At 47.7% G+C, this 26079-nt stretch overlaps 1 protein-coding gene across 3 annotated transcripts in view; it reads right to left on the bottom strand.

Annotated features, from left to right (window-relative positions):
* Positions 1-26079, bottom strand: part of BUB1B (BUB1 mitotic checkpoint serine/threonine kinase B) — an 815340-nt gene that overhangs the window by 444717 nt on the left and 344544 nt on the right. For all 3 annotated transcript variants that reach the window (XM_069637517.1, XM_069637518.1, XM_069637519.1), the window contains one exon: positions 12108-12259. In XM_069637517.1, coding sequence (XP_069493618.1) covers positions 12108-12259 — 152 coding nt within the window. The remainder of the gene's footprint in view (positions 1-12107; positions 12260-26079) is intronic.

Here is a 26079-nt window from a genome sequence, read left to right as displayed (position 1 = left end):
TGAACACCCATGAAGACCTGCTCTCCCTCAGTCCTCATCCGCCTTGACCTTTCCTCTGCTTTCAACACGGTCAATCACACCACCCTGATTAACCAACTCTGTGTGAACCTGAGCATCACAGATCAGGCCCTGGCATGGCTGACCACCTTCCTTCTGGACCATCCCTCTGAGGTCCAACTTGGGTGCTTTCTCTCCACCACCTCTCCAGAGGTCTCTCTGACTGCCCTCCTTGGACCCTCTACCTTCGCCTTGCTGTGAGGCAAAAAACTTTGGTGTCATTTTCGACTCCACTCTCTCCTCACATCACATCACGGACCTTGCCAAAATGGCCCACTTCCAGCTGCAACTCCTCAGAGGTATTCTACCTTTGCTCACTGTCTCCAGAGCCCTGGTTCTCTCCAGGCTCGAACACTGCAACAGCCCCTTTCTCAATCTGCCTACCTCTACTCTCCGCCCCCTGCAAACTAATCCAGAACAGGACTGCAAGACTTACCCTTGGCCTCAAGCCCAGGGACCGTATCTCACCAGCCCTGGAATCTCTCCACTGGCTCCCGGTGACTGCAAGGATCAATTTCAAGACCCTGTGCATCGTCCACAAGGCTTTCTGGGGCCATGGCCCACACTACATCCAACTCTCTTCCGAAATACCTCCCTTCGAGAGCCCTTCACTCAGCTACCACCAACTCTGACAGTAAACGCTTCTCCAGGCAGAGAGTGGGGGTAGATATCGCTCCTCTGCAGGTGCCTCCCTCTGGAACGGCCTCCCTGCCCCCCTCAGACTTAAGCCGGTCCAGCTGAAGCAGCTCAAGTCCCTCCTCTTCCTTCGCTCTCCTGCTCCCTTCCCTTACCTGTTTTCAGCTCCAACCTGTTTGCTTGGTTCCCTCAGTCTCTCACTGGGTACCAGGCTCCTCCATGACCAGTATTCCTTTGCACTGCCTCCTTCCCTACCGCGCACTTAGGGGCTGTAACTAAACCTCTACATTCCCTGCATCCTTGCACTTACCCAGAGCCACGCTGTCCTGGCTGCACTTAGGCCCATGCTGCTCTGATTGCACCCCCCTCCCCTTTCCTCTCCCTTGCACCCGCACCCCTCTCCTTCCCCTGCACTTGCACGGTCTGAATGACACAAGGCCTAGTAGGATAGTTTGTCTTGTCCTCCCTATGTCTTCCGTCCCTTAACTTGTGGCACCTAGAAACAGTTGTGTACAGGTGTGTCATAAATGCCATATCATAGCTAAGTGAACATCTAACTCAGTGCTGGCTATGGTCAAATCTCTCATGGCCTGGACAGTTTCCTAGAGTCGATGCACAGCTTATCTGGTAAGTTGGATCCTTTTTTTTGCCCTACCTTTTAACTAGGCTGTGGATGTACTTCCCACGAGGCGGACTTCAAGGTAGCCCATAATGCATACATTCCCAATCCTACTTGTGCTGTTTTCAAAGAAGAGTCATGGCCTTAAAAATATCCATCACAAACCACTGGGTCTCAGAGTAGCGCATCTTTGAAGAACCATGGGAATTTCAGTGGCAATGCTAGGCAGTCTGGTCTCAGAGAGGCCAATATGGGAGAATGATCTAAAGGAACCATTGCACAATGGTCACCACAGACAGACATGGAACCAGAGCCGATAATATAAATAGCATGTCGATCCTGGAGGAACTTCTATTCAGAAAGTGGAAATGTGTGTATTTTGACAATCTCCAAGAGGCTCACGATTGCAAGAGCATTTTCTAAAATCTATGGTCACGCGAGCCAAGGACAGCATTGAAATATCTCCCCCAATTATATATAACCAGCAGAGAAGACCCAGAGTCAGATATAGTTTCTCATTCATGTTGTAAAGTAATAGTAAAGTAACTAGGTGACCAAATAGCCCCTTCAACATCAGAAGCTTTCCATTGAGGTCTGACCAGAATTTGCTTGGATAAAGGCATGCTCTTCACTTGTTTGGTCATGGTGGCACTGAGTAACATAACCCAGCATTGCACAAGAATCAAGTGAGATTGAATGAAAAACCAAAGACAGGAGTGGTGTGGATGAACAGAGTCGCCCTCTCAAGGCAAAGTACCAGATGTGCAGGGGACAGAGTCAACCCAGTGTTTGTGGTTTTCCCAACCATAATGTACAGGAAGGGATGCCTTGGTATAGTGTCCAGGAAGAATGTGGTTGCAATAGGAGTCATTGTAGCCCAAAATTATAAAGTTGAAAAGTATTAATTATTTTTCAGACAGTTTTTGTATAACTCCTTTTGAGGGCGGCGTGGGAGTAGCGAAAGTGGTCTGCCATGGTCACAGCAGTCACCAGATACGGGAGCAGTATTTTCTTTATCGGAGCGGAGGCAGAGATGGCAGGAGACCCTTTCCTCTACAAAATCACCAGTCCGGGTGCAGAAGTTGCCAAAGTGGTCTGCAGTGGTCCACAGGCCTGTGGTAAACGCAGGCGGCTGCTGGGCAGAACCGTAAATTTGTCCTTTGATGCCCTGTTAATATCTATTACTGCAGTGTGGCAAGTCAGCTCCCATGACATGGCCTCTATTTAACAGGACTGTTTGCATTACTTCTAGCCTCCCTAAACTGTGTATTTCATCGCACTGTCTGGTGCAAATTAGCATTTATTCACTAAGGAGCGGGGATAACCTCTGACAACAAAAATCTGGCACTCAAAAGTTGGGCGGTCCACACCAAATGAGCCCTCCCTCACCCTCCCCTCCGACCTCGACTTCACCATTGACTGACACAGCATTATTAGTTATCCTGCATAAATACAAATACAAATAACGATGTAGGTCCTCAAGACTGTTCAAGATGTGGTCTCTTCGAAGATGGCAGTGTATCGCCTAAACAAACAGCAACAAGTGCAGCTAATCTCATTTTCCCTAGGGCTTCAATTAGCGACTGATGCAAATCTTTCGCAATCACTGTCACTATTTACACCCGAGCCTCTTGGTCATGAGCAAATTGCCTCACCACTGGATCTTTCCCTGCGGAATAGGTCACAGGAAGGGGAAGGTTTTATTAACATCCACACTACAACACAAGAGGCTCCTAAAACATCTGGTTCTGCCCTCCACGACCTGAACTTTACCCTCTCCCAAATAAACTCCAAATGGCGAACTCGTACAATTAAAATTGTGGAGGAGTTTCGCAATCAACATTCACTTTTAAACGCAAGGTCTCCCAAACTTGCATTCTTAGAAGGATTTATCGGTGGGCAGTCATAATTTCGAAAAAAAAATGTCGACAGACAAAAATGTCGAAAAAAAAATGTCGACTTTCGTTTTTTTTAATTATATATTTATTTTAGGGATTCGGGAGTTAAAAAAAAGGGAAAAATTTAAAAAAAAATTAAAAAAGGGGGGTTGGGGGGGAACCCCCCCCATTTCGAAAAAAAAATGCATTGAAAAAAAAAGTCGACTTTTTCGACATTTATTTTTCGAAATTTTGACTTTCGACATTTTTGTTGTCGAAATTATCACTATGAACCGATTTATCTATGGGAAGACACAAGAGTACGGGGTGGGGGGGAGAAGCATACTGAACCCTCTGGTCTAATGCAGTCTGGTCGGGGGGAGGGAGGCATCAGTAAGTGTGCCTCCTGGCTCTGAACCCAAAAAACGAAACGAGAATGCAACTAACGGTTTTGTGAAGCGTCCGATGGCTGATAGGGCAACCAATACGGCGGTTAAAGAAAAGCGTTGGGAAAGGGAAAAAACAAAATAACTTCAAAAGAAGGGCACAGTGGGTCTCGCAGCTTTATGAGGAACCTGTAGCAGAGTCGAAGTCTATCCCCCACAATTGAGTAGGTGTTGAGAGTTTGGAAAATCAAAAGGAGAAAAAGCTGCCCTGTAAGGAATCCTTAATCACTCCAAGGAAGGCAAAGAAAAAATCAAATAAGTTGGCGAAGAGACTAGCGGAAGGCCAAAAGGGCCTCATAGATAATTGTAAATCCATTCGTAAAACCATTGATCTTGGACCAAAGTATTATGTCAGTGTATTCTGAGATGGAGAGTGTGGGAGAACCAGCCGAATTAAGCCTGGCCTTTGTGTGAAGAATGATTCGCCTGGCCTTTGTGCGAAGAATTATTCACCTACCTCCGCTCTAGTGAATGCTCTGACTCGATATGGAGATACACGGGCATGATAGTAACCTTGTGGAGGACCATTGCGCATTGCAAAAGAGGGTACAACCACTGGCACCAATATTTTAACCGCGGTTCTTGTGCCCAAGTTGCCATAAATGGCATGTTCAGCTTAAGAGAGTTGTCCCGCAAATAAAGATATCACCTAAACTAAGGACGTCTATATGCAAAATGTGGAAAAAGGACACCTCAGAGCCCCATTGATCGTATCAGACCACTTGGAAAAACTACTAAATAACCAGAAACATCTATGGCAGCCTCTCTTTCTTACATTAGCGAAAAGAAAGCAAAGGTTGTTTTTGGCTAGCAAGGTTGACCCAAGCCTGGAAGAACCAGTTTGGGCCCGTCTGCTAGTCCACCGTAGCCCTTTGGCGCAATCTTATAGGAGGCCTATTATATTGGAGTCAGCGCTAAGTGGGCTAAGAGTTTCAGTGGAACCACAGTATCAATTACTTCAGCGCCCAGGCATGGGCAACACAACCTACAACGGTGCAAAAGAGGGAGTGTGCTTTATGCCCGCAGCCATGCTATGAGCCAGGGCCAAAGATAAATCATCTTGAAAGTAACAATCAAAGAGCCAGGAGCTGGGTAACCCATCAGAGGATCACACATTAATGTTATGTAAGGTCCCAATAGGGACTCGCTGCCACTAACAGTCCCAGATTTTGGCACCGTTTTCGGAAATACCAAGCTTGAGACTGATTTCCTCTGGCGATATCGCTTTGGTCCAGTTTCCAGTGAAGGGCAGACTGAATATGTCAAAGCTATACTTTTCGTCACAAATGATTAGAGCTTTGATCCTGTCTGAGCTGTTGTCTTTTCTAACTCTGGGTTATGGCGTGTTGCAGACTCTAATAGACCCAAAGCCATTGTTAAAAGCAAGTTCTCTAGCACTGTCTTCCCGTACCTCTATGTCCATTCATGATTTGTTTTCTTCAAACCCACTGTCAGTAGTTATCAATAGGCAAGATCTAGGCAAGCAAAGAATAATTGATGAAAACTTAATAAGACTGTCAGCGGCGTATGACTGGTCCATGGTTTTGTCTGCTTTGCACGGAGGGGGTAATCTACAAAACTCATTGTCCACCTTTGCTTGGCCTCGTGGAACTGCAGAGGACATCAATTTTTGGAAACAGACTTTTCTTCTTTGCCTCAATGCTCTTCGTTATGCTGGCAGGTGTCATAGCTAAAAATATGTCCAATAATAGATGACAATATGGTTCTAACTGCGGATGCTACTCGGGGAGCACAGGGTCGCCCAGTGGGGGGTTTCCTATGTGCTTTAAAAAATTGTATTAACCTAAAGATGTCCAGCATCGAAACGTATAGGAGGGATATTCAAGTAGTAAGGATGGAGGGTGATTTTGGAATCTTGCCTAGTTTTTGCTGCTATATCTGTAATTAGTTCTTTAACACGAAATCTGTGGGGATCGAAATGCTCTTGAAAGCCCTCTTGGCTCTTGTGTCAAATGTCTTAGAAAAAGAGGATGCTGAGATTATTATATTGTGCGATTTCAACAGTGAATGCTTGGATCCCAAATGGTACTATGAAAAGAACAGACTTGGGACATCTTTAATGGCGAGGAAAAGAGAGGCAAATAAGAGCGGAACTAAAAAGCTGGGACTTAACCCCAGTCAATGGAAATCCAAGGGAAGATAACCTCCGGCCCTCCCCACGCCCCCCAATTTACTTGGATAAACAGCCTCTGCAGATCCACTCTAGATTATGTATTTTTATCCGAATCTCTATTTTGGAAATGGGACAATTTAAAAGTGAAACCCATAAAATCTAGTGATCATCACATGCTGGTTTTGATCATGAAGCAAAGTGGTAACGATAATCAAAGCGCACATTGCCCAGTGATGGAGGAGGCAAACTTATGGAATTATGCATTTGTTTGGAAGCCAGCTTTATCACATCATTTCAATGATTGCATTTTTTATATGGGCTCTAATGAAGATGGTGATCTCTCTAACTCCGCCACCTATGACAAGGCAATTCAAAGGGCCTTGGGCAGGCTATACCGGCCGGATCGGGGGAATAGCAAGAATGCAAATAAGAACCAAGACTATAGTGATAGCCTGTTGGCTGAGAAAAAGAGGAAATTTAACAAAGCAATGAGACAGCTGAGAACATTTCCCTCAGATTACGAGGGAAAAGCTAGAAGTACAAAAATTGGGTCACGGGTCAACTGTTTTTGCTTTATATCAACGATGCAAAAGCAATGCTCTGCTCTATTATTCGTAAACATTCTTTGGGAGCTCACTGCAAAGCGCCAACTGTTCCTTCAAGTGCGTGGAAGACATCTCGCCTTCCTAAAGACGGGCTCGGTCCAAAATGCATTGGCATTCCACGAATAGTGGTACTGATTTTGTGGATGCACCTTTTTGCGCCAAGCAATAAAAAATTGAAAGCACTATATACAAGGGAAGTTTCTTGTTCTTTTTGAATATACCAGAAATGATTACACCAGTTACAGGATATTCAACCGGCAGCTCCATAGGAGAGCTAAGCTTGAGCGCACCTTGAAAGAGTTTGGTTTCTAGTTCTTCTTTCTTCTAGCTTGTGTAACGCTTTAAGGTGTGCTCAGATAATCTGATTGACCACAATTAAGAATAGTAACCATTTATTCAGAAGCGGTGCCCACCCTCAATCGTCCCGATTTTTCTCTGGGTGATAAAGGCAGTCATTAAGAAAAGTAAAGCCTCAAATGCTCCCGGTCTGGACGGCTTGGCATATGCCACATTAAAGTCGAACCCAAACCTTTGGGCAGCACTTTCGTATGTCCTATTTTGTGAAATTGTAAAGACCAAAATGTTGCCATCCTCCGAAAGCTAATATTGTTGTAATTTATAAGAAGGGGGACAGTGCAATTCCATCAAACTATTGCCCCATATTCCTCCTTGATACTTCCAGTAAAATCTCTGGGGCTATTATTTTGGACCAACTGCGGGTGTGGCAGATAGAAACAAAGTTCTTGATAAATTTCAATCTGGTTTTCGACCAGGATTGAACAGCGCTCATAACTGTTTTGTAATCAATCTCCTGCAAATGCAGGTCAAACAGGGGGGGGAAAAAGGGTGCTCTATTGTGCATTTTTGGACATCTCACAGGTATTTGACTGAGTAAAGCGGCAATGCCTGTGGGAAAAATTTAAAGGGAGATGGAATGTCTGATGGCCTTGGAAGATAATCTGATTGCGTTGCATACTGACACCAAGGTGAGAGTGCACTTGGACCAAAAAGGAAATTACAAAAAAGGTGGGTGGAGAGCAGCTGTGGGCTACGCCAAGGCTGAGTGTTGGCTCCATTCGTATATAGTCTATAAGCCTGTGACCTGGGAGAGACTTTTAAACGAATTAGAAATGTTCCCCCAAAGCTATGGAACGTGACAATAAATTACCTGACATATGCGGATGACAGTTTTATTTGACTTGACCGCCATTGGCCTACAAAGGGCACTTACAGCGACCAGCGAATACTTTGCAAAGCTGCATTTGAAATTGAAGTTTAATTGGTCCTAAGCAAAGGAACGATTGGAAGTTGTCCAAGCTTTCAAATATTTGGGGATCGACATTGGCTCAGAGATCTATGCAAAACGACTGATCGAATAAAAAAAAAATAGATTGAACACCTCTGAAATTTTAGAGTTTGGTAGGAGGTTTGGCAGGTTCTCAGCTATTCCCATGGTTAAATATCAAATTGGTCCTGTGCTGGTTGTATCGAGTGGAATCAGGTTTATTGCTGAACATTTGGAGCAAGGTGGAGCCACTGCTGTGGAAAAGGCTACTCTCCCTCCCGAAGGGGCAGCCGATGTCAGCCATCAGACATGAGGACAGCTTGGTTTCGTTGCAAGCACAGGCAGATTGGAAGCGGCTAAAACTTCTGAGCTCTTTTCAGCTTCCACCACCGAATTGTGTATTAGCAGAGTTGCGCACAGTGCTGTTTTGTAACTCCTCTAGAGTTTTGATAGAATGGTTGAGTATGATTCGAATCCTGAGATAAAAACAAAATTGTTTTTGAACTGGACTGGATTAGGAATAGATTGTTAGCATTGGGTCATCATTTACTTTACAACTTTGAATATGAAATTAGAGCACCGATATGCCTTTCTATTTGAAACAACACCCATCAAGGAAACATTGCTGTTGAATGATACGTTTAAAATTGAATGTAATTCCTACCAGGGAAGTTATGGGTCCAAGACATGGTATTGAGCACTCTTTGGGGGTGTGTAGGGATTGCTTTTTACACATTGAAATAAGTCGCCATGTTCTGCTAGAATGCCCGGCTTTGGCTGAAATCCACCTAAGCTTTTTCAGCGCTTTGTCCCAGATGTAGATTTGATCAACACTGAGTGGTGTTGGGCTAAGATTTTAAACAGCTGTGAGTTATTGGATATATCAGTTTTAAAAAAATGTGAACTTGTATTGTGTGAAATTAAATGAAATGTTTTTATATCTGTGATATGTAATGCAATGTCTAATGATTTGTGTGTTTTAATGATTTAATATGAATTGAAATGTAATTAAGTTTTAAGTGTTTTTTTTTAACCAAACGCAAATAATAAATGTTGAGGGTGGTACAACTAAAAATAGGGTGGGGCAAATACACCCAACCAAAAGCAAAGCCAAAAGGTACATAGAGGATCAGAACTATGGACAGAGCGATCAGGCCTAAATGAGAAAGGGGAAGAAAGGTGGCACAATATGCACAATTAGCCCACACACTTATCCATAGAAAATGGAAATCGATGTACTGAAAAATAAATATATTAAGTGACACATAGAACTATCTGGTCAAGTAAGTACTTCAGCAAGTAACACAGTATATTCTACAAACAGTAAAGTTAATTTGGGGCTCACCCCTATACTTAAATTCAGGTCCAATTTCAAAGGACATGGAATCACCATATAGTAGCGAATAGGCTGGGGGAGAGGGAACCAGGCATCACCAACAGTTACAAATAACTAGTGTCTGCACAGAAACGGTACATTAAAAGACAACCCACTCCTGTAATATTTTATAGGTCAACAGCCTTGTGGTAAACAGACAGACAAGGGGTGGGGAAAATAAAAAAGGTAGTCGGATATTAGAACAGAGTCTCCTTAGGACTACAACAAATCACAGTATTTCCGGCCCTTTAGTGTCCAGTATCTGGAATACAAATGCACACATCACATTCAAAGACAGGGCTAGGGGTGAACAGTAGATCTTAAACACAGCCAGTGGCTACCCAAACAAATCTAGATCACATTAGCAACAATTACCAATGCAGAGTATTTCATGGAAAGATGCATGGTGCTATCAAAATTGAGTTTAGATATGTATTTGCATTTCAAGAAGTGGAGAGAATGATTTTAAAATTCCATTAAAATAAACTGGTAAGTACTAAAATTCTAGTTTTTGGTCTAGAACGTCCTGAACACCGACTGAGGAAAGGAACATTTTTTACAGGCAGGCAGGTAATTAACCCCCCCACAAAGTCACTTTAAGAGCTTCCAATTGAGTAAAAAGTTCCATACAAATAAACTGGACATGGACAGCAGGCCATTCATGTGCATGGGGAAAATGGAGTCGAGTCCCAGTTCTACCCCTTAGCTGGGGATTTGGGGGGGGGGGTCAAAAACCCAGGGAATGTATGAGTTCAAGAGCTAGGTTCGGGAACCAGGAGCCCAGAAGCAGTTTTAGAAAAGCAGGAAGACCACCAACGCTATCCAATGGGGAAATGCAGTAGATACTCAGAGACTCACTTCCATAAAGTCTAGACCCCACAACAGATGAATGCCTAAGGGTGAGTATCGACCAGCACCCAGGAACCAGAGGTAGGCACTCTGTTTGCTTTCAGAAAGTCAGTTGCCAGAAAGTCAGTTCCCAGAACACAAAACAACCCAGTGAGTAAAAAGTTTATTTTCCTAGGTGCAGTTTACATGATCTGGTTTACAGGGGCTGGAAACCTGGTGACTCCACGACAGCAAAGAGCAGTCGTCCCATGATGGTGCCCTCATGCCTGCAGCAAAAGCAAAGAAGATTTGAGGATGCAGAGAGAAATCAGTCAAATGGATTCCAGCAGCTCAGCAGGCAAACGAAGGAGGCAACACAAGACAGCACCAGCACAGAGAATGGTGTGTGTGTGTGTGTGTGTGTGTGACCAATGCATGGGCCAAGGAGCAGAGGTGGACATTTATTGGTGTCCCAGTACCCTTTCCAGGCAACGACAGCAACCCGCACCAAGATGGGAAACCTTTGCAGCAACTTCAGGAAGCAGCAGCAAAAGGGGCTCGAGACTGCCCAACATGGAATGCCTGACTGAGGCCACAAGAGTAGTCAGCAGGAGGATGCAAGAGGTGCGCGATGGCCATGCAGCAGAAGACCCAACCAAAGATGTACTCATCCACTAAATTCATCCAGTAGGAACAAATTTGGGCCTAAACTGCAACAGCAAGAAATCCTCCAGCAAGTAACGACGCCTTCCAAAAAATCTGTCAATGATTCGGTAAAACCACTTGGGGGCTGGCCAAAGCTAGCCCACCAATTTGGTTGGCCCGTTGAACTGCCATTCAATATAGATCACAACCACAGACCGTGATGTGAACAGTCCAGGGCCAAACCAAGGTGCCCCTAGAAAGCCCAAAAGGTTCACATGTACAGAACAGACATTTTAAGCCTACCTTGTGGTTCCCTAGAAAAAAAGGAAGCACCAAAAATAAACTGGCGGAGAGCAGGACTCGGAGAAAATACCTTGCTACCCAATGGCTTCCAAAAAGGTGCATTGGGCTACCAATGTAGTAAAGTGGCTTGCACCCTTGGTGAGGCCAGGATTAAATTACAGCTGCCATCAGCCTACTCCCGATAACCAACAAAGGGTGATCTCATCCTAAGGCACAAATGGGGTGCTTAGGAAGCACCCAGAGGAACATGAGCCTTCTGGGAAGCCCATGACCATATACTCAAAATGGCTAAAAAAGGGTTCCAATGGGAAGGGGATTTCAGTAGAAGCCTGATCACCTGAAAAAGGTCTGATCCAAAAATAGGGTAAAACCAAAAAGTTTAAAGGGCCTTAAAACGTGGCTTAGAAAACCCAAAATGGAAATTGTCCTAATTGTCAGAGTCAACCTCGCAAGAGGGGTGTGACAGCCAGATACTACAAAGAGCCCCCTACCACTTCTGTGTGCTTTGTACATGCAGGTGCGCAAATATCCGATTCACTCATCAGTGTAGATTTTCATTTATGCCATTTAAAAGAATTTCCCTGCTGCAGCAAATACAAAGGATTATTGCCTTAAGGCAGATTGGCAACACAGTTAGGATCCTTGTGGCGAATGGACATTCTTGTCTAAACATCATTGTGGCAAACGGACATTCTTGTCTAACCAGAAGTTTATCCCTGTGTGATCATCTCGTATATCCACAAGGTCTCCAGAGTATGACCCGAGGCAGCCACCCTACCCTCTTCCTCCAGATCCCAAAAACCACCCAGATCTGCTGTGCCGGCCGTCGCTCCTACCCGAGAGGGTTAGTTAGCAGGATTGGCAGAGCAGCCCGCTGTAGAATTACGGGCCCGAAGCCTCAAGAGGGTCAGAGTACGCTAAGATCTGGTGCTCAGTCAGGACAGTAATATGCCACCGAAGTCCCAGAGTCTGCATTGTGTGGTCCATGGTATGTGTGCCCCAGAATCTGCAGCTTCTATTAGTGTGGCAAAATGTATTGCAGGGCCTCAAGGGCCGCCTGAGTTTCTACTTAACAGTGGAGGCCATATACACCTTCAAGACAAATTCAGAAGTGAAACGCTTTAACACAATTTCAGTTTGACAGAATTGTTAATAATATTGGCGTTCCAGGCTGTTAGGAATTGTATATATGCCTTGAAATCTGGAGATGCGTTATTTGCAACATTTAAGAGTCCCCTCACACCTCCCATTTCCATCTATTTGCACCTAACCTCAAGAGATTGCCTACCAGACTTACTTTAAAGTAGCTTGAATAGGAGGCTCCTCTGAGAAGAATACAGACTTCTCCAATGATTCACAGATGGCTGCAGCTGGATCATCTGTACCAGGTGAATTACAGACATTGGAGGAAAGCATCGTTTCAGTTTCTGGTTTACTTATTGCTGTACACTGTGCAGAGAAAAAAACAAAAGAGTGGTGATTAGAATACAATTCAGCAATCCTCCTCCAACACTTACTGCTCACTTCATCAATAAACCTAAGAAAACTAACCACACCTACCCAGGATGTGGTGCTAGATGCAAACTGGACGTCCCATGTATATGGTTTAGCGACAACCATCACCGTAGCTGCTCTGCTGCAATTTTACCACTAAAAGCCATCCTGACGATGGTCACCAGAGTACAGTGTTGTACTGTTCCGAGGTGAAGCTCATGTACACTTTTACAAGATTCATAACCACAGTATTGTTAGCAACGAGAAACAGACCGGACTTTGCAGCAAAATAACATTTTAAAAAATCAGCCATGTGAATTGGGGGGGGGGGGGGGAGGGGGTCGAACCGCTCTGGCCAATTACTTATTTAAAAATAAATGTTTATTATACTCTTAAAACATGGCCTCAAATTAAAAACAAACTGATTTAAAATAAAAGCATGCATTTTAAAAAGATCAGTACCATGGATTCCAAGATGGCAGCCGTTGACGGAGGATGCGCCCGACCGTCTCTACTTCCAGGGCCGCAGCACTTAGCCCATCGACAGAGCGTATTGGGTGATTAACCCACTTATGAAGGCACATCAGCCGGACGACTGCAGATCTGCCCCCCCGACCCCCCTGTGAGAAGGAAAAGATAAAAATTGCGGCTACCCGGGCCTGGGGGGGAGCGCCGTGTGACCAGTGCGCTGCACCGTATGCAGAACCCGCCAGCGGGAGAGCCCGCAGCTGGCAAGCTTCACAGCAGATAGCGTGAGGTCGGGGGGGCCCCTCTTAGATGATGGTGATTCGAGCTGCAGGTGGGGATCCCGCAGCAGCAAGAGCCAGCGCACCCCGGAGGAACAAGACCAGTGGCCCGCTGTGCGGAGTGCACCCGCACTGAGAAGCAGCTGGGTGTGCAGTGTGCGCAGAGGCAGCCCCCCCCCCCGGACGGGGGCCAGAGCCAAGTCTAGGTGGATTCCTTCCCCCTGCATCGCCAGAGAGCCGCAGGGCAGCAGTGCAGGCAGCGGCACCCCGCTCGGCCAGTCAGGAACCGGTTGGGGGCCGTTGCGGGTCCCGGGGAGCTCCCATAACATCAAGGAGGCGAGGGGAAGCGGAGTCCCGACGACGAAGCGTAGGAGGGCGGAAGAACGCAGTTAAGCACAGGTGCGCCCTAATCGGGGACCGGGGAGCCCTGGACATCGCGGAAGCTGGGCGGAGGCCTAGGGGGGGAAAGATAAGCCGGAGGGGCAGCTCTTGTGATGCTGGAAATGCATTGGAGGGACAGGGCCTCCGTATCCTTGTCCTTTACTGCTTTTTATCATGTGTTCTGTCGTGTTTTCCGCACAAGAGTTCATGTGGGACCCCTAGCGGTGCAGCTCGCTCTCTTTTGGTTTGGTGAACGGACCCGTGGGATACCCTTATGGCACCCATGGGCGGGGGTACAACCCTGTGCCCCTAGTGTATGTGTTTGGGCACCAGTGGGTGGCCCGCAGAGCAGGGTATGGGCTGGTGGCAGCTCCATGCTGAAATTGACAGGTGCGCGGAGTATCCTCCATTTTGGGATACCCCGGCCCTGCCATTGGGATCCGTTGATTCCTGATGGTAAACAAGATGGCCCCTGTGGCCTCTCGCTTTCTATTCCCCATTATCTTGTTTTCCCAAAGTCCTGGGAAGCCCTGACTCTGTCCCTTACCCCTGACTGAATGTTGGGTGCAAGTGCCATATATGGTGTTGTTGTGAAGGCCCGGCCAGACTGGCTGGAGCCTTCCCGGTGATGTATGTTGTGGGTACCGCCTGTGGGTGGGACCTGGGTGAATAGAATGTGTGACGAATATGCATTCTGTGTTGTGGGTGTGTAGTATCTGGTGGTTGACACAATGACAGACAACCCTGCCCGAAACCGGTATGAATGCAGCTTGGAGTGTTGAATGGCTCAGTACTTGTCCCAATACACATAACTTGTTGTGAGTGTCTGGAGAGAAGTGAATGGCCTTAATACCTCATGTGCCCGATTGGCTGCCTGCCTGCACGAATGCCCCTAGTCATGATTGGATGCTTGAGTGTGACCCAGCGGAATGAATGGGAGATCAACAGTATATCTGGGGACCTCTCACTGCTAGGAATCGTGTTCAGAAGCTGAAGTCCACTACGACGAGTAACTGACGCTTGACCTTGAAGCCCTGTTGGACGAGAAGAATTGCTGTTCTCCTTCACAATCTGAAAGCTGCTGTGCCTCCAAGGACTGACCCAGAGAGGACCTGGTAAGGCGCCCTCTTCCCGAGCTACGAGGGACCATCGTGCACCGCTGATCTTTGCCAACGCTCCCTGGTAGACAGACCTTCGACAGGCTGCCGACCCGATACGGGGACTGCTGCGGAACTCCAAGGAGAAGCACTCTGACTGTTGTCCGCCACTGTCGACGACCGTCATCGCCGACCGGAGCCGCCGTGCTCCCGTTTGCCTAAGAACTTCAATTGATCATCGGACGCTCTCGTCTGCATCGTCACCCGCTTGTCTCCCGCAGGAGAAAGCCTGACCGTCGACGCGCCGAGGAGCATCCACCGGTGGGTTTCCCGCCACCTAAAGACCACAGAGACGCCGACGACTCGACGCCCTTGCTGGGCCACAGTTCTTCATCTCTTAGCGTTCCAGAACTATCGTCACCGAGGTGCCCCGCACGCCTCTTCCTTGCAGGATACCAACGCTCTGTCGTCGACGAGCACCGCTAGGAACGAAGCTGCCACTTCCCTGCCGTAGTTCACCCTGTTCACCGTCGGACGTTCGACGACCCGTGACTCCTGCCTTAAAGGGAGGGAACTCGAGAAGGGCCGTCGATTCCCTGACGATCTGTGGCTCCCGCCTGAAAGGGAGGCACTCAAGAAGGATCGGTCGACGCATCGTCGGAGAACTCTACTCCACCAGGTACATTGGGGGGGGGGGGTAAAACCTTAATAGGAAGAAGTGAGACTATTGACTGGACTGGGCTTGTGCGATATATCCTTATTTTACAGGTTGCCCAGGTGGGGGGATCTCCACACAGAACTGTGTCTAGGTGTAATGCTCACCTGATTCCCGTAGAGGCGCCGGTCTTGACTGGGCGTATACCGTATCTTCAAAGGTGATGTGTAACACACGGCTGGCTCTTTGGGCTGGACCTCTGTGCACTGTATGTCTGACTCGAAGGGTAAGATGTCTGCAGATAGAAAATATGGGATTAAGGAACTGGGTTATTGAATGTCTCTCTCTTCTTCCCTTTCTCTTCTCCTGTAGAACCCCAAAGGTTAACGCTCTCACCTTAGGTAAGTGAACGCCGTGCTCTCCATCTGCCTCGGGGCAGGGTGCTGTAACCAGTTTCTTCACTGGATAAGGGGAGCAGGCCTCTTGACTTCAGAGGACTGCTGTCCGTCGTTTACTGCACGAACGGTAAGTTTCGAGTAATTCTAATGTCTTTAAAGTCTTTAGTAATGATGTTTCTTGTTTTGCAGGGTTCCGGCGATGGCGGATGACGGGCTGAAGTGAGTTGAAGATGGAGCCCGTGTGATGAATAGAAGCGCCTGGAAGCATGTAAGTAAGCGCTTGTTGCCTGCTTCACGATGCGCTCTAACTGTCTTTATTTTGCAGGTACAAGTTCGGAGCGGCTGCAGGGTGCCGGAATACCCACTGGGTTAGATGTGGAAAGGAGTAATGGCACGTGAGTATTAAAGTTCCCCAATGTCTTTAAACACACCTTGTTTTGTCTTTCAGATGCGGGATGCAGCGCCGAAGGCCTCCAGAGCGTGCGAAGAGTTGGTAAGCTTTTGTCTTTCAGATGCCGGAATGCAGTGTGAAGACCTCCGGAGCGCACGAAGAGTAGGTAAGCCTTTGTCTTTCAGATGCCGGAATGCAGCGCGAGGCGTTGGTGACAGCCGATGGACCAGGTAAGTGAAGAGCTGTCACTGAAGACCGTAATGCTAACCTGTTCTTTCTTGTCTTTATAGGTGTTGCTGAAGACTGGATTCAGGATGGTAAGCCTTTTTCCTTAGGCCCAGGATCAGATGCAAAAGACACGATGAGCGTTCTGCTGCAGAGGATGCAGAATAACGCAAAGCAAGATTCATCCATCGGGTGCGGTTTAAATAGCCTCCTGTAGTTCTTAGGTGTCTCCTTCCACAGCCACGCCTAGGTAAGAAAAGAGTTCCTGCTTTCCAGAAGAGTTCCAGTGTTCTGAATCTAGGGAGTGGCTCCTGCCCCACCCAACAGGAAAAGTAGTTCCAAACAGAAGAGGATCAGAGGCTCAACTGGCAGGCAAGTAAGCAGCATGGTCTGCTGCAGGTAAGTCCACCCAAGCATTATGAGCCCGGCGCTTCCAGCGCTGGGACTGGGCATATTTATGAGCCTGGTGCCACTGGCGCCAGGACTGGGTCCAAAAGGTCCCAATTGGGACTGGTTGGCACTCGGAACCTGGGTTATGGATCTGCTTCCAAGGGAGTTGGGAAAACCCTGACCTTTTGGAAGCAGAGATCATGACACTAGGTAACTGTTAAGGAGAATTCTCTCTTTAGGCTGAATTTCCTAACGTAGTGAGTTCCCCAGCAGCTTTGCTGGATTTCTGGAGTTTGTTTTTTTTCTCCTGCCAAGAGTGAGACTCTTTCTCCCACTCTTGGACATGATTTATGGTGTTCCTTTGACTGTTCATGTGTTTTATGGGCTATGGGGTCCTTTACTCCATAGGGTCTCATGTGTTTTTACTATGTGTGTTACACAGCACCCTCCGTGCAGTGACACAGGGGTGTCATAGTGACACCCCACCATAGACTCTATACCCTGGGACTGACTACTGTCTGCCAGGGCATGTAAAGTCACCAGTGGCTTTACTAGTCCCAAATTATTAACAGAAACCAGTACAAACCATCATATTGTGGACGTGCTGGTCGGGGCAATTCGATTGCCCCAGGATCTGTTAGTCGAGGGGGCACTTCTCTGTCCCCCCTGATCGAGTTTTGGCTGGTGGCAGTGGAAACTACTTTTTATATTCGACCGCGAATATATTCCTATGGGATTTTCCCATTGTTCGAGGCTACCAACTTTAATTATTTAATTCTCATAGCCTCAAACATGCCGCCGGTTTATTTATTTAATATTAATTTGCTGGTTGGTATTTTTTGCCAGGACTAGATTCTAAAATGGCGTTTGTGTTCTCTTCTGTGACTCCAACCCAAGTCGAGCCCTTTGTTCCACTTTTTGGCGGGCTTCTCCACAGAAGCCTCCAAAAGTGGTGCCACTCTGGGTACCACAGGGGTTGTTAACTCAAGTCGCACTCTTGTGTGATTGGCCCAAGTGGTGAGCCGGCCGGCTCACCACTTAGCATGTTTGATTGACAGCTAGGCTGAGTGAATGGGGGTGTGCTGCATAAAATCAGGGCTTTGGGGACTGGAACTTGAGAAGTCGCCACAGGACCTGAGAATCCGACGAGGGAGAAGCTGAGCCGACCTACCACGACGACACCACCGGTGGAGCCCTGCGGAACCGACTCACCACTTCCCGACGACAGAGAAGATCTCCCGGCTGGAGAGGCTTCTTCTCCTGACTGGTGGGCACAACCAGTTTTACCTTCTTCTCTTCACACACTACACCGGCTTGTGGTCGAATTGCCCGTGCCAAGCACCCCGGCAACTGGATAGCCACTTACCACTGGACCGCGAATCAAAGGACTGCTCCTTTTACCTGAGAAACTCTGCAGCTGGTTTCTTCCCTGGCAGTGCAACGGACTCCTGTCTTCCGCCCCGACGAGATCCTCTCTTCCCCCGGACGAAGCACCGACTTGCATCCGCACCAGAAACAACTGCCCCCGCTGGAGGATTCTCACCACTTTAAGGTACTGTATCCGCCAGGCCTCCCTTTCTAAAGAATGCTACAAGGTAATAATAACCCCTTAACCTTCTGGACTGGGCTGGCCGCCTTGACCTTCTTACTGGTCCCTTTCTTTGATCCAACTCTTTTTGAACCTTTTCAAGACTTTTGTGCACGGCAACCGTGTGACCTTGGACACATTTTGTTTGATCCTCTTAAAGTGGATCCAGCCTACTGAACTCTAACTTCACGGTGTGACTTTGCCTTCCTCTCTTGTTGTGTTCGTGAAAACGTGTTGGGATCTGTTCCAATGTATTCTCTGCTTTTCTCTCCCTTTTAAAACGAATTATTAGAGTGCCATCTACGTTAAGCGCTCACCGCTGTCTGAAAATAAGTGGGGCTTTACTTAAGACTTGTCTAATATTTTTCTAAGGGAGTGTATATCTTTTAGTGACCATGTTTTTGAATTGCTTACTATTAGTGCCTGTGTGTTTTTCTAGATGTGGTTTTAAATAAATAATTATATCTCTTTTACACCAAGCCATGGTCAGTGTTTACTTGTTCTACTGTGTTCTTTTGACCTATTGTGAATACTCTGTATACTGCCTAACTCTTCTTGAGGGAAGTCTGACTGCTCAGCCACAGCTACCAAGTGAATCTGTGTGGTACAGACTGCTACCAAGTGGGTTTACTGCTAAAAACCTGTAGTCTTAAATCTTTTGCAGTGGTCCCAGCGGGAACTGCACAAGTTTCTGCCCAACAGTAACGGGGCCAGCATTCTGCCTATTGTTTCAACCATCTTACATTCCTGCCTATCTCTATTGCTGGTTTCCTCGTTATTAATCTGTGTGACATTTTAACCGTACAGTTGATGCACTTTAATGAGATTCGATAACATTAGTGGTACCACTTTAGAATTGCATATATTTATCATTATTGACTTCCGAGTACAAAGTGCGTTATTGTGATCGTGTACATACCTTTGAATATTAATTGTATAAAGACTGTTTTCGGTAATAAAGTGTGTGGACATTCCTTTGTGGGGGTTTGGGGACTACACTGTACTTAAGAACCAGCCCGCATCACCTCCTGAGAAGCTAGGCCTTGATTGCTCGACCATTGCTACCATATAGAGAATCTTGGCTGGGGACGTTGTGCCTCTCCTCTACCATATAGAGAGCGGAAGTACAGACACCCCCTACCAGTCTTTTACAGCTCTCCTGTATCCAACAGCACTGCGGGAACCGGAGTGGGGGCACCCCCAGCGGACAAGCCTGTAAAGATCCGCACCACACACATCATTGGCCATAGGTCGATAAAACCGCCGGGATCTGACGCACCTCTCAGGGCGGGACAGTCTCCATACGCCCGGGAGCGGCCAGAGGTCCACTCCCCTCCACATAGAAGGTGAGGAGAGATACACTCAACGGCCACGGAGGAGAGAGCGAGTCTCCTCCATCTGGATCCTCGCGTACAGGGGCCACACAAGCAATGTGGACCCAAAGCTCCCATTCCAGCAGATACTGAGACGGAAGCTTCCCCCGCCAACTATCTAAATGCGCCGCCCCAACAGTCAAAAGCTATAGAAATGTAAAACGCGGCAGAAGTAACTCACGGTCAGTTGAGGTCAGTCCTCCCTTAGAAGTAGGTGGTGCCACGAAATTCCCCCCGGTCCACAACAAGAACCCCCTCTGGCCTCTCATAGCAAACCTACTGAACCCCTGCGGCCCACCACCATCAGGCCCAGCAAGGAGCATAAATGTCAAAATCCCGGTCCAGGTCCTCCACGCAGCCTTCCCCGCCGAGGAGCCAGGGAAGGCATTTAAAGCAGCGTTTGGGGACGCAAGACGGCCTCGCACCCACACCAGAGGATTTCCCCCTGCTAGCCCCCCTCTCAACCCGAGGAAGGACCGAAGGAAGCACAATGAATAAAGAGGACATGCAAACAGGTTTTAAAGAACTTCAATCGCAACTACTCACATCTGTCCAAGAGCAATTTAAACTCCTTCGGGGAGAGATTATGCAATCAATCCAGGAAATCAGACAGGATGTCACCAAATTGGGGGAGAGAACTGATAAAGTGGAAAGAAAACTCCAGCAAATAGAGGAAGACTCCAAAAAATCTGAAGAGACTCTAGATAGGGTTGCCCAGACTACCATGTACCTAGAACAGCAATGCGAGGACCTTGAAAATAGATCAAGGAGATCCAATATCAGAATCAAAAACCTGCCGGAAACCATAAAGGAGACAGACCTGAAGTCGACGGTCACGCAACTTTTCATTGAGATACTAGCAGAAGTAGACCAAGAGATTGGGATCGACCGAATCCACAGAGTGGGCCCAAAAAGAGGGGATGAGACCCAGGGATGTGCTGGTGGCCATAACATCATATACCCAGAAAGAGCAGATATTGAGGAAGGCCAGATAGACCTCCTTAAAAGGGAACGGCCAGGAAGTACAATTATACCAGGATTTGGCCCAAGCTACCCTGCTCAAGAGACGGCTGATGGGCCCGGTGGTCCGCCACCTGTCTACGGCCCAGGTGAAATACAGATGGACTTTCCCGTTCGGTCTCCTGTTTACATGGGAGGGAGTCCAACACCGGATTACTACCTGTGAAGAGGGAGAAACGATATTGGGCATAACGAGTGGAGGAGATGGGGCACACCCGAAAACCCAGAGGAGGCTCAAGGGGCCGAACCAGCAGGAGGGATAGGAGACGATACACAAGAAAGGAAGAGTAAGAAAAGCCAGGTAGACCCAGGGGCACGCCAGGCACTCTTTGAACCTAGAATAAATCAAGGTCAGCTGATGCACTGCAATTTGGAGAAGAGGAAAGCGTTGTACACGCCCGATAAACAAATAGCAGGCCGAGGAAAGGAACCAGAAGGAATCCAATGGAATCTCTAGTGGGGTTTAGGACTCCCCACAAAGTGTTTGAGGGAAAATGTGAGCCGGGAGCACTGGACATTCCGTCCCAGGGCACGTAGCAACCCGGCCCTGACCTCAAGGGTTTTGTTGAGGGCGGGAATGGGGAGGGGGGGCGTCTACAAGTTAGGGGCGATGAGACGACTTTTTGGCAGGACAGTCACCAGGGGAAAAAGGCGGCCGCAACAAATCTACCAACCAGTCTTACAATGAACACAACAAATAGGATCCCGGTGATAGTGCTCTCGCAGAATGTAAGAGGCATGAACAGCCCCACGAAAAGGGCCAAATTGGATAGACAGGCCTGGAAGCAGAAAGTGAACATTCTTCTGTATCAGGAAACGCATATAAAGAAAAGTGATAAAACCAGTTTGAAGATAAAAGCGGCGAAGCATGTCTTTCAGTCAAATGCGGAGGAGAAGAGGGCAGGGTCCTGGTGGCCATAAAGGACACTCTGAAAGCACAGATCCATGACCACAGATCCGACAAGGAAGGGAGGTATATCTTCCTGAACATTATGGTAGAAGGGAGGCCTCTCACTCTGGCGTCGGCCTACGCCCCCAATGTGGCCCAAGAAGCGTTCCTTAAGGACATGTTGGCATCTCTTGAACAATTCGTGACAGGAGAAATCCTATTGGGAGGAGACCTGAACCTGGCTTGGAACCCCAGGACAGGACGGGTAGAACCAACGAAGGATCGAAGGCCCCCCTCGGAGGCACTAAAAAGACATTTGACTCCCTCTCCCTATCAGACGCTTGGCGAGTAAAACATGGGGACAAGCGGGACTTTACGCATTACTCCTATGTCCACAACTCTCTATCGAGAATAGACTATATATTGGTCTCCACGGCCCTGTTAGGCACAATTAGGGAGGTGGAAACAGGCCCCATCGTCCTCTCCGATCATGCTCCAATAATTTTGGTCATGGCACTCAAAACCAGAGGGGACAGAGTGTGGACCTGGCGATTTCCCTAGGAGCTCCTGCAGGACCCAGTGCTGGCGGTAGAAATTCAAGATAAGATCGACACGTATTTCAACGAAAATGACACGGGGGAGACCCCGCAAGACACTGTTTGGGATGCCTTCAAGGCAGTTCTGCGGGGTGAATTAATAGCCATGAAAATGATAAACAACTAGTGCAAAGGGAGAGGGACCTGGAAACAATTGCGTGACGCGCAGAGGGAGGCAGCGGCTAACCCCAGCAGGGCCAAAAGGCGGGCCATGCAGCACATCCAGGGCCAGCTGGAACTTCTCCATACCCGTAAAGTGGGCCACGCGCTCATGAGAACGAAATCTAGATATTACATCCTTGTCAATAAAGCGGACGCCCTACTCGCCCGGCAGCTCGGGGAGGTGGCCAGGGAGAGATCCATTCTGGCGCTGGTGGATCCATCTGGTGCCCGGAAAACAACCAACGACGAAATGGGTGAGATTATGAGATTCTTTTATCAGGACCTGTACACCACCTGTATTCCAAAAGAGGAGGACCAAGAATTATATCTTCAGAAAGTACCCCTCCCACAACTGTCTGAGGAAGCCCGGGAAGCATTAGACTCGGACATATCGCAGGAGGAAGTATTGCAGGCCATCAAACAACACCCCAGGAATAGGGCACCAGGCCCGGATGGGTTTACTGAAGCCTTCTACAAGAGATTTTAACATGTCCTGGCCCCCAGGCTTCCAAAACTGTTTAACACCTTCAAATCCCGGGGTAATATTACAGCGTCAATGAACGAGGCAAAATTAGTGCTCTTCCTGAAGCCGGACAAAGATCCAACCCTCCCAGGATCATATAGACCGATTGCACTAATCAATCTGGATGCAAAGCTTTTTACTAAAGTTTTAGCAAATAGGATAATGGTGCACTTGTCCTTTCTGGTGGACGCGGAACAGTCGGGTTTCGTCCCCATAAGGCAAGCAGCGGATAACACCAGGAGAGTGCCACATAATAGAAAAGGCCGAACGCATGGACATCGAGGCAATATTAGTCGCCTTAGACGTTGAAAAAGCGTTTGATCGAGTTGAATGGTCGCAACTCTTTCGTACAATGGCGCATATGGGCTTCGGGGATTCCTTCATGGGGATGTTAAAAGCAAACTATAAAAGTCCCACCTTAAGAATCACAGTTAACAGTTTCCTGTCCAAAACTGTGGCGCAGACGAGAGGCACGAAGCAGGGGTGCCCGCTGTCCTACCTCCTGTATGCCCTGTTTCTAGAGCCTCTCCTGGCAAGGATATGACAACAGCACCTAATAAAGGGAATGCAGACAGCTGGGGTGGAACACAAAGCCATGGCATTCGTCGACGATATGCTGCTGGCTTTGACTGAACCGGCCAGATCCCTCCCCACACTGTTGAGCGAGTTTGAGGCTTTTGGAGCCATCTCAGGCCTTAAAATAAACAAAAACAAGTCAGAGGTACTGAACCTATCGACCGACCCCGTGATTATTTCAAACCTGGCCCAGGAGCAGGGACTGAAGCTGGCACGAGACAAGATAACCTATCTCGGAGTCAAACTCACCTCCAAAACGAACCAGCTGTACACTGCATCCGGACTTGCTCAACCACCTCCAAAAATTGCTGACAAGATGGACTCCACTGTCTACCTCGTGGTGGGGGCGCATCTCAGCGGTGAAGATGACGATTCTCCCTAAAGTCTTGTACCACTTTCAAGCCCTTCCAATCAGGCTCCCCAGGTCCTTCTTTCGCCCTCTAAACAAGATGGCATCCGCATATGTGTGGCAGCGTAGGAGACCGAGGGTGGCAATGGCCACATTGACAGCAGCAGTTAAAGAAGGGGGCCTGGCCTTCCGACACTTCAAGAGGTATTACGAAGCGGTGCAGCTGCAAGTCATCAAAGAGTGGGTGGCAGATTGTACGCAGACCAAATGGGCAATGCAGGACCTAGCCGAGGCTGGAGGCCCGCTCTCGAACCTCTTGTGGTCTCACAAAAGGTACAGACACGCGAATAAGCAAAATACTATGCGCTCCTCTTGACGCATGGGACTCGGCAACAAAGGGGGGAAACTTGACGACACACCCTTCTCCATTTACACCACTTTGCCACAACCCCGACCAGGGATGGACCAGAGGGCCTTCAAGCCCTGGAAACAGCCCTGGAAACAGGCGGGCTGCACCAGAATTGGTAATATGTACAAAGGCAGCTCACTTAGGACGTTTGAAGACTGTGTACAAGAACTGGGAGTGGCCCGGACGGAGAGATACCGATATGTTCAATTGTGTCACTGGCTATCCACCCCGATCAACGAAGAGGCGGGAACCAGAGACCTTACGCAATTTGAGAACTACATGATAACAGATCCAGGTACGCGCAGGTTGATATCAAACCTTTATGCACATCTGAATTTGCAAGGGGAAGAAATGAGCTGGTTGTACATGAAAAGGTGGGAGGGAACGCTTGGGATATAAATTCTGCGGTCCCACTGGGAAGGGACATGGCGAAGTGTCGCCACTCTGACGAGGTCCATCCACCCGAGGGAAATGTGGCATAAAGTTCTGCTGCAATGGCACTTAACCCCGAAGAGACTGAAGGACATGTTTCCTAACACGGACGGTTTATGCTGGCATGGATGTCGTCAGGAAGGCGACTGGAAACATACCTGTAGAGCCTGTCCGAGCAGCACCTCCTTCTGGAACGAGGTCAAGGCGCAAGCTGGGAAAATGGTTCAGGGGTCTGAATGGTTTGGGGACAATGTATGGTTGGCTGGCATATGGGACCCCACACAGAAAACGTACTCCAAGCGTCAACGGAGGGTAATCATGGTTCTGGTCGTGGCAGCTTGTTTGTTTGTTTATTCATTTTTTATGCGCGCCAGACCCAAGGGTAGCAGGGCGCAGTTGCAGGAAAATGCAAAGCTTACAGGTTACATCACAGCATAACATACAGTATAAAGTACAATAAGGTCCCTGGAACAGAGAATTTCAAAATATACAAAATTCACGAAAGGTCAATCAACTTACAGGTTACATCATGGCAAAACGTACAGTGGAAAAAACCGTAAGGTCATGGAACACAGATAATTACAAAATATACAGAGTTTAAAGTGAGGACAATCATGGTTGTAGGTGACATTGTTCAACTAAGGTCAGCTGAGGTCAGTCGAGGTGAGGAATTGGATGACATTTTTTCTAAAGCGAGGGTAGGGCAGGTCCACTCTCATGTCTTGTGGTAGTGAGTTCCAGATTTTTGCGGCCTTTACCGGAAAGCTATTTCCTCCGATCGTTTTGAGTCTAAAGTTCGGTATTGTCAGGCAATTAGAATTGACAGCTCTGGTCGGTCTGAGGGATGTTCTCCTGTGGAATTTGTCAATCAGATATCTAGGGGAGGAATTATTAAGGGCTTTGTGGGTCAGGGATAACATCTTGAGTGTTATTTTGTTCTCCGTGGTCAACCAGTTGTGATAGCGTCTGGAGGCAGAGATATGGGATCTTTTGTTTATGCCTAGTGGTGCTCTCAGGGCATTATTTTGTAATATTTGCAGTCTTTGAGTTATAGTTTTATTCGCTCCGGAGTAAAGAGCGTTGCAGTAGTCAATTCTAGAGAGTATTAAGGCTCTAGCCAGGATTAAGCAGCTCTTATTGGAAAAGAACGGTTTACCGGCTCTTATCAATTTGCATGTGTAAGCCGTGGAGGAGGCAAGGGATTTTAGCTGTTTATCAAGGGATAGGGTAGAATCAAGATAGAATCCCAGGGTTTTTACGTCCTTGGACACTTGGATGATATTCCCGTCTATGTTAAATGAGGAAAATTCCTGACCTAGTTTTTTGATATTAGCTTGGGTGCCCAGGATAATCAACTCTGTCTTGTCATCGTTCAGACAGAGGCCATGAGTGGCCATCCATGCCTGGATGATAAGATATACCTTGTTCACCAATTCCGTGTCTTTGGCATGATCCCCAGAAAGCGGGAGGAGGATCTGTGTATCATCTGCATAGTTAGTGTAGGTGATACCGAGATGGTCCAAATCATCAAACAAGGGCTTGGTGAAGATATTGTATAGAGTTGGGGAGACGCAG

Source organism: Ambystoma mexicanum, chromosome 14, assembly GCF_040938575.1.
Source record: "Ambystoma mexicanum isolate Mex_15411 chromosome 14, UKY_AmexF1_1, whole genome shotgun sequence".
Taxonomy (NCBI): domain Eukaryota; kingdom Metazoa; phylum Chordata; class Amphibia; order Caudata; family Ambystomatidae; genus Ambystoma; species Ambystoma mexicanum.
Note: the sequence above shows the minus strand (reverse complement) of the source record. Positions and strands in the feature narration are given on the sequence as shown.